General features: G+C 40.5%; 1 protein-coding gene across 2 annotated transcripts in view; it reads left to right on the forward strand.

Annotated features, from left to right (window-relative positions):
* The window catches only part of Ly96 (lymphocyte antigen 96), a 14,801-nt gene extending 6,165 nt beyond the window's left edge, over positions 1–8,636 (forward strand). For both annotated transcript variants that reach the window (XM_013028459.1, XM_013028458.1), the window contains 3 exons: positions 2,224–2,352; positions 6,945–6,997; positions 8,529–8,636. In XM_013028459.1, coding sequence (XP_012883913.1) covers positions 2,224–2,352; positions 6,945–6,997; positions 8,529–8,636 — 290 coding nt within the window. The remainder of the gene's footprint in view (positions 1–2,223; positions 2,353–6,944; positions 6,998–8,528) is intronic.
* Positions 8,637–8,915: the final 279 nt, after the last annotated feature.

Consider the following 8,915-nt stretch of genomic DNA (forward strand, 5'->3'; position numbering starts at 1 on the left):
AAAAAAAAAAGAAAAAGACAGAAGTGGTGCTGTAGATCTATGGGTAGAGTGCTAGCCCTGAGCAAAAGGAGCTTAGGGACAGGACCCAGTCCTAGAATTCAAGGCCCAGGCCTGGCAAAATAAGTAAGTAAATAAATAAACAAATAAATAACATTTTAGATTTTTTTCCCTTTGAGTCAAATGAGTAACTTGGAAGAGTTCAGAAAAAATATTTCCTTTAAATTTCTATATTAATTATAATAGGAATGTCATGAAGAAAAACAAATTTATACCAGTAATAATGCTTAAACTCAAGGTTTGGTAATCTTGCTTGCCTTTTTCATTCAAGGCTGATGCTCTACCCCTTGTACCACAGCTCCATTTCTGGCTTCTTGTTGGATAATTATACATAAGAATCTCAGGAGCTGGGCGCCGGTAGCTCAGGCCTGTAATCCTAGCTACTCAGGAGGCTGAGATCTGAGGGTCACGATTCAAAGCCAGCCGGGGCAGAAAAGTCTGTGAGACTCTTATCTCCAATAAACCACCAGAAAACCGGAAGTGTCACTGTAGCTCAAGTGGTAGAGCGCTTGCCTTGAGCTAAGGAGCTGAGGACAGCACTCATGCCCAGAGTTCAAGCCCCATGACCAGCAAAAAAAAGAAAAAAAAGAATCTCAGGGCCCCGTGCTAGTGGCTCATGCCTATTATCCTAGCTACTCAGGAGGCTGGGATCTGAGGATCACTGTTGGAAGCCAGCCAGGGCAGGAAGTCTGTGAATCTCTTATCTCCAATAAACTACTCAGAAAAAGCCGGAGGTGGCACTGTGGTTCAAGTGGTAGAGTGTTAACCTTGAGTAAAAAGAAGCTCAGGGACAGTGCCCAGGCCCAGAGTTCAAGCCCCAGGATCAGCAAAAATAAAAATTAAATAAAATTTCATGGGCTTTTCTACCTTGCCAGGATCCTCTGATCTCAGTCTTCTGAGTAGCTAGGATTACAGACATGAGCCCCTAGTAGTTGTTTATTTATTTTATTTTATTTTTATTTTTAATAAGTTTTTTATTGTGAAACTTCTGTACAGAGGGGTTACAGTTACATGAGCAAGGTAATGAGTACGTTTCTTATCAAGCATTGTTGCCTCCTTTGTTTTTCCCCTACCATCCCTTCCCTCCCACCTCTACAACTACACTCCTCCCTCACTTGCTCACTTTTTTTGGGGGGGTCTGGTTGTGAGGCCTGAACTCTGGGCCTGGGCGCTGTCCCTCAGCTCTTCAGCTCAAGGCTAGCACTCTACCACTTGAGCCACAGTGCCACTTCTGGCTTTTTTTCTTTTTGCTTTATGTGGTGCTGAGGAATTGAACCCAGGGCCTCAGGCATGCAAGGCAAGCGCTCTACCACTGAGCCACCTTCCCAGCCCCTCACTTGTTCACTTTTAAAGCTATATATTTTATATAGCTTTCAATTCAATTTTATTCTTAATTTTTTTTTGGGGTCCAGTCGTGGGGCTTGAACTCTGGGCTAGGGCACTGTCCCTCAGCTCTTCAGCTCAAGGCTAGTGCTCTACCACTTGAGCCACAGTGCCACTTCTGGCTTTTTTTCTTTTTGCTTTATGTGGTGCTGAGGAATCGAACCCAGGGCCTCATGCATGCAAGGCAAGCATTCTACCACTGAGCCATCTTCCCAGCCCCTATTCTTAATTTTTTTAAAAATAAAAACTCTTTGCTTTTGGGCTGGGAATATGGCTTAGTGGTACAGTTCTTGCTAGCATGCCCTGGGTTCAATTCCTCAGTAGCACATAAACAGAAAAAGATGGATGTGGTGCTGTGGCTCAAGTGGTAGAGTGCTAGCCTTGAGCACAGAGGCTCAAGAGCAGTGCCCAGATCCTGAGTTCAAGCCCCAGGAATTGCAGAAAACAAAAACAAAACAAACAAACAAACTAAACCCCTCTTTGTTTTCTTGGAGTTTTCTAGAAGAACTAACTAGAACTAAAATTTTTGTGACTTTGGTATTTTTCTTCATCAAGTTTGAAGCTGTCATATCCAATTCTGACGGTGGAGTATTCTATTTGTCCACAGTTATCCTCGCGGCAGTTCAGTTTTCTCATCTGCAGAGCAGGAATAATGCTACCGACCTCATGGATAGTTGTGACAACGAAATAATGTAGGGAAAGTACAGGACAATGATTTAGCCTACAATAAATATTTTGTGTAGAAGAATCTCTTGAGTGACGAATGGAATTTTTCTTTCTAAGGGAGAGACTTAAAAAAGTTGTATCTCAATATCTATTTATCTGTCAACTCCATGGAATTGCCCAAACGCACTGAAGTTATTTGTAGAGGATCTGATGATGAGTATTCTTTTTGCAGAGCTCTGAAAGGAGGTAAGTAAACATTCAGTTTATTTTATTGGTAAAATAAAAAAAATTTTATGAGCAAGTTTGAAAATTAAGTGCACTGAAAATTGCTTTTTTGGTAATAATTTTTCATGTCCACCTACAGTTTTAATAGCTTAAGCATTTTACAATTTGTTTTGGCATGGTTGTGCAGATGTTAAAGTTTTTGCCTCCTTCAGATGAGTACTTTACATTTTACCCTTGGTTCTAGATGTCCTTGTGTATGTGTGTGTGTGTGTGTGTCCATATGGGGGCTTGAATTCAAGCCCTGAGTGCTGTCCCTAAGCTAGTGCTCTACCACTTGAGCCACATGTCCTGTTCTAGTTTTTGCTGGTTAATTGGAGACAAGAATCTCTTGGATTTGTCTGCCTGGGCTAGTTTTAAACTCTGATCCTCAGATTTCTAGCATTGCAGGCATGAGCCACTGGTGCCTGGCTGAATTTTTTTTTTTTTTAAGCATTACCCTGTTTTTTTTTTTGTTTTGTTTTTTGTTTTTTGGTCATGGGGCTTGAACTTTGGGCCTGGGCACTATTCCTCAGCTCTTCAGCTCAAGGCTAACACTCTACCACTTGAGCCACAGCATAACTTCTGGTTTTCTGAGTGATTTATTGGAGATAGGAGTCTCACATACTTTTCTGCCTGAGCTGGCTTTGAACCGTGATTCTCAGATCTCAGCCTCCTGAATAGCTAGGATTACAGGTGTGAGCCACCAATGCCTTGCTGTCCTTGAACTTTGTGCTCAAGGATAGTGCTCTACCATTTTGAGACACAGATCCATTTCTGACTTTTTGATAATTAATTGGAATTAAAAATCTCATGGACTTTGTTAGCTGGCTTTGAATCATGAACCTCAGATCTCAGTCTTCTGAGTAGCAAGGATTATAGGCGTGAGATACCTGTGCCCAGCCAAATCTTTTTATTCTTAATTTTGCTGATCTGTCAATTTTACAATTGAGGAAACCAGTATTTGTAGTTCTTTTTTTATTTTTTGGGTCCGGTCATGGGGCTTGAACTCTGGGCCTGGGCGCTGTCCCTCAGCTCTTCAGCTCAAGGGTAGTGCTCTACCACTTGAGCCACAGCGCCACTTCTGGCTTTTTTCTTTTTGCTTATGTGGTGCTGAGGAATCGAACCCAGGGCCTGAGTCATGCAAGGCAAGCACTCTGCCACTGAGCCACCTTCCCAGCCCGTATTTGTAGTTCTTACCTGTGGTCATCTGGAGAATTATAAGTGTCCTCATTTCCCACCACTCCAAATGCAAGACTTTTCTACTGTGAATGCTTTCTCTCATCAGCTACTTTTTTTTTTTTTAAATAAAAACGTCTGTTTTACAATGATTTCACATATCTCTGTGGGGTTATATTAACATAATTCTAAAAGTTTCACTTAATTGTGATCTAAGATGTGTCAGAATCAACCCAGCCTGCCTGATTTCTTTTCTCTCCAGTCCTTCCTTCTAGAAATAAATTTGAGGGATGGGAGGCATGGCTCATTTGGTAGTGTTAGTGAATGAGCGAAAGCAACAGGTACCACGTTCAAGTCTGGTCTCAGAGCTAAATAAAAAAAAAAGAAAAAAAGAGTAGAAATAAGTTTGAGTCTAATTTGAGCAAGTCATGATTTAAGTTCTGGGAATTCAAACTTGGATTGTAAAGCCTCCTTCCTCAAAAGTTATTCTGTACTAGGAAGACAGTCATGGAAAACAAATCTACAAAGAAGTATCATAAGTTCCTAATAAGTTATAGAATTTCCTAGTAGAATTATGCGCTATTAGTTTTAGCTACATAGTTTTAGATACACAGTTATCAGCTAGCTGTGATAGAGAGACTCCTATCTATCAGTCTTCATGGAGTATTCTACTCAGAAAGTGAGGGGGAGGATTGTCCCTGGAGAAGAAACAGCATATGCAAATGTATCCAGTGAAAGAGCAGGGTTTATTTGGAGAGTAGGTTTTTCTCTCCCTCTTTGGTAGTTGGAGCAGAATGTGCTTATGGAAAATTGCTGGTGAAGAGCTGAGAAAAGGGGACAGTGATGAGCATTGATGTCATGCCCACAATATTCGCCCACTGAGGTTTCCGTTTTTTGTGAACAACTAGTATCTGTATGGAAGGAGGTGGGGACTGACTGAGGCAGGAAAGTTGGGTGGAAGGAAGAGCAGCCAGAAAGCCTGTGAGAGATTGTGCGTGCGAAACCAAGATGGCAGCTCTGGTCACAAAAGAGAGGAGCTACAAGAGCATATTGGGAGACAGAATTAGCAAGATATACAGTACTGGCTCTTTTGATGTGTCAGATATGAGATTAGGTGAAATCAAGAGCCACTTGAGGGCTGTTGACTGGATAGCGCAAAGTACCAATATCTGAGATAATGTACATAAAAGGGAAATGTTTCAGGTTCTGGTTTGGGGATATTTAACTCGATGTAATTTTGGAATGTTCCATTCCACTTGGCAGCTTGGTATGTGGGTCTAGGTCTTAGGGCATTTTCCTGTGTTCTACCACTTGAGCCACAGTGCTACTTCCAGCATTTAGCAGGTTAATTGGGCTCATGGATTTTCCTGCCCAGGCTGGCTTCCAACAGTGATCCTCAGATCTCAGCCTCCAGAGTAGCTAGGATTACAGGCATGAACCACTGGTGTCTGGTTTAAGAAAGGTTTTTTTTTTTTTTTTGCCAGTCCTGGGGCTTGAACTGGTGGCTCATGCCTGTAATCCTAGCTACTCAGGAGGCTGAGATCTAAGGATTATAGTTCAAAGCCAGCCCAGGCAGGAAAGTCTGTGAGACTCTTATTTCCAATAAAACAATCAGAAAACTGAAAGTGGGACTGTGGCTCAGTAGTAGAGTGCTTGCCTTGAGCTAAAGATTTCAGGGACAATGTCCAGGCCCAAAGTTCAAGCCCCAAGACTGACAACAAAAAAAAAAAAGGTTTTTTTTTGTTTTGTTTTTGTGCTGGTTCTAGGGCCTGAGCTTCTTTTGCTCAAGGTTAGTGCTCAACAACTTCAGACACAGCTCCACTTCTGGCTCTTTTGGTAGTTTAGTAAACATAGAGTCTCACAGACTTTCTTGTCTGGGCTGGCTTTCAAACTGGGATCCTCAAATTTCAGCCTCCAGAGTAGGTATGAGATTATAGGCATGAGCTACCAGTGCCTAGCTGATTTAAGAAGTTTTAACATAACAAGAGACCCTTGAATGAATATATATAATAGCAAATAATAAAAGGAAAGTTATTAAAATATCCTTTAAACATAACATTCCTTTTTATTTTATTATTATTATGAAAGTCATATATCTTTAGTATATAATATTGAGAAAATATGGATGAGCAAAATAAAATAAAAATTACCTACAATCCTACCACTTTTCACGCCCCCATTCCTTTAAAAACTGCATTTATGCATAGATAAGTGGTTAGTTCAAGGCATCTTAAATTTAGTAAGTCTGCCAGCCCCATAATCAGTATCTTGGGTTATAGGTCCCGAGAAGGGCTTATGTCCTTCATTTTCTTGTCTTTGCCTTGTTTTTCTCTTCTTTAACTCCCCACCAGAGACTGAGAAGTAAGACTAAGTAGGACCTTCCAAGACAGACAAACCCTTAACAAAAAGGTCTACTTAGCAGGCAAGAGTGGAGCTCCTCATCTGAGCTGTTAAACAGTTCAGCAGCCTCTAAGGTTGAAATCTAGCAGTTCATCTCAATTTCTTTCTCAAATCCACAAGACGCATTGAATATCCTGTCAAATGCCCCACTAATATGATAGGGTGGGCTTCATTACCAGAGAGCTGAGTGTTTTGTGATTATAGACTTGGAATTCTTCTTAACTCTATCTTTAAGTGTGTGCTTTAATAAGTGAAGTCTGATGAGACAATGGAATATGTGCTTCCCTACAGGATGGACTCTTTGTTCTTTGCTGTCCATTCCCCTGCTGGCATCTTGGATCTTGCCTGGCATTTCTGTTCCCAGGCCCATCCAGTGAGTGGAATCTCTGGTGGAGTCTGAGTGTAGGGAGGGTCAGGCACAGATTGTCTGCAAGGACCTTAGCTACCTATCTTGGTCTGGTAGATCCATGCATTGTTCAATAGGAGAGTATGTGGAGATTGACCCCACCTGTGGACAGACAGTACATGGAAGTATGAGATAAGAATATAGTGAGAGGCTAGTAGGGAGAATCAGGAAGGGGAGGAAGGAGAGAGGAAGCCACAGGATGATAGTAGCCAGGAGTAGACCAGGATTTATTATTTGTTTGTTTGTTTATTTATTTATTGCCAATCCTGGGGCTTGAACTCAGAGCCTGGGCACTATCCCTGAGCTTCTTTTGCTCAATGCTAGCACTCTACCACTTGAGCCATAGCCTCACTTCTGGCTTTTTCTTTGTATGTGGTACCGAGAAATCGAACTGAGGGCTTCATGCATGCTAGGCAAGCACTCTACCACTAAGCCACGTTCCCAGCCCGTGTACAGGATTTATTATTTCCCTACAGGCTGGTTTGGAATGGCCTCTGTCAGTTGTCTGTATTCCATAGAGGCACACAACATACTACCCCCTCAATCACCTAATCATGACCAGTAATCTTTGTATTTTGTATGTTGTTTGCAGAGACAGTGAATACATCTGTGCCATTTTCCTTCAAGGGAATACAATTTCCTAAGGTATTGTTCACAAGTTATGTTATATATACTTTCCTAACCTTCTGAACAGATGTGTTCAGAATTTGAAACAGGCAATTCATGAATTCTAAAAATAGCTATTCAAATTAGGATGTTCAAGAATTTTGATTTTAGGTATTTTGATACTTCTTCAATCTGTAGAATATAGAAAAAACTGCATATAAGATATCTTTCATTTCATTGTTTTCCTCTAACATACAAGGCTAAGCGTAAGGGAATATTATTGTTTATCAATTGTTCATGGTGCATAAGTCAGTAATTCTCTGTAACTATCCATGTAGTATACTATGTGTTTTTTTTCCTAGTCCTGGGCTTGAACTCAGGGCCTGGGCACTGTCCCTAAGCTTCTTTTGCTCAAGGTTAGTGCTCTCTACCACTTGAGCCATAGTACCACTTCTGGCTCTTTCTGTTTATGTGGTACTGAGGAACTGAACGCAGGGCTTCATGCATGCTAGATAAACACTTTACCATTAAGCCACATTCCCAGCCCTGTGCAAATTCTTTAGCAGGATAAAAATCACATAAATCATAATTTTATTTCTCTTTAAGATTTTTCTTGGGGACTTAGCTTGGATATACAGTCGTTGTGAAAATAACTCCTGGGGCTGCAAATGTGGTTAAGTGGTAGAGTGCTTGCCTAGCATTCATGACGCCCTGGGTTCAATTCCTCAGTACCACATAAACAGAAAAAGCCAGAAATAACACTGTGGCTCAAGTAGTAAAGTGCTAGCTTTGAGCAAAAGAAACTCAGGGACAGTGCCCAGGACCTGAGTTCAAGCTCTGGCACTAGAAAAAGCCAAAACCAGAACTGAAACCAAAAAACATCCTGTTTCAGTGAATACCCATGTAATTTTGAATATTTGCATCATATATTTACCAGCAAAATCTATATATTCCACTTAGATGACTATTTTAAAATAAAGTATAGTAATGATATTCTTTAGTTATTACGTCATCACAAATAATAATATTTATTTTGTTTTGTTTTGTTTTTTGGGTCTGGTCGTGGCGCCTGAACTCTGGGCCTGGGCGCTGTCCCTCAGCTCTTCAGCTCAAGGCTAGCGCTCTACCACTTGAGTTACAAGTCACTTCCGGCTTTTTTCTTTTTGCTTATGTGGTGCTGAGGAATCAAATCCAGGGCCTCAAGCATGCAAGGCAAGCGCTCTACCACTGAGCCACTTTCCCAGCCCGACAAATAATAATATTTGAAAACCTTATTAGTCACTTTTCAAAAATTGTAAAAATCTTCATCTTAAATTAGGATATATCTACATTCTCTGTTCATGTAATTAAAAGCAATCAAAATCCTATCTCGTTGTAATACTGAGAAAATGAGTTATTGGTGTAGCCCAGTAGTAGAACGTTTGTCTTATATGCATGATCCTCATCATTTTAAGAAAATACCCAACCCAAATGGCATTCTACTGTTAATACAAAGTTCTTATAAAAGGTTGTTAAAACAGTAACAGTAGCATTTAAAAAATTTACTTGTATTTTTTATTCCTTGTTCTAGGGCCAGTACAAATGTGTTGTAGAAGCCATTGCTGGGGATCCTGAAGAAAAGCTTTTTTGTTTGAATTTTACCATCATACATTGTCATAATAAAAATAAATTGAGCTAATTTGCATGTATTTATATTTTTTCAGAGGTATTGCTTATTTATTTAGTTTTATTGCTACTTTGCTAGGTCACTGTTAGGACTGTGGTTGTTGCTATAAAAGAGATGGAAAACCATCTCTTCTGTGAGGAGAATGACATTAGCTCACATCTTAAAAAGCATATTCTGGCAGCCTCTGGTTGGGTGACTTCCCATGGCGATTCACACAGGGAAGACAAATTAATCCAGGAGAAACATGGAGGAGGTGGTGAGGAGTGGTCTGGATATTTACTGAAAATGATA

The sequence above is a fragment of the Dipodomys ordii genome, unplaced genomic scaffold (genome assembly GCF_000151885.1).
Source record: "Dipodomys ordii isolate 6190 unplaced genomic scaffold, Dord_2.0 Scaffold109, whole genome shotgun sequence".
Lineage (NCBI taxonomy): Eukaryota > Metazoa > Chordata > Mammalia > Rodentia > Heteromyidae > Dipodomys > Dipodomys ordii.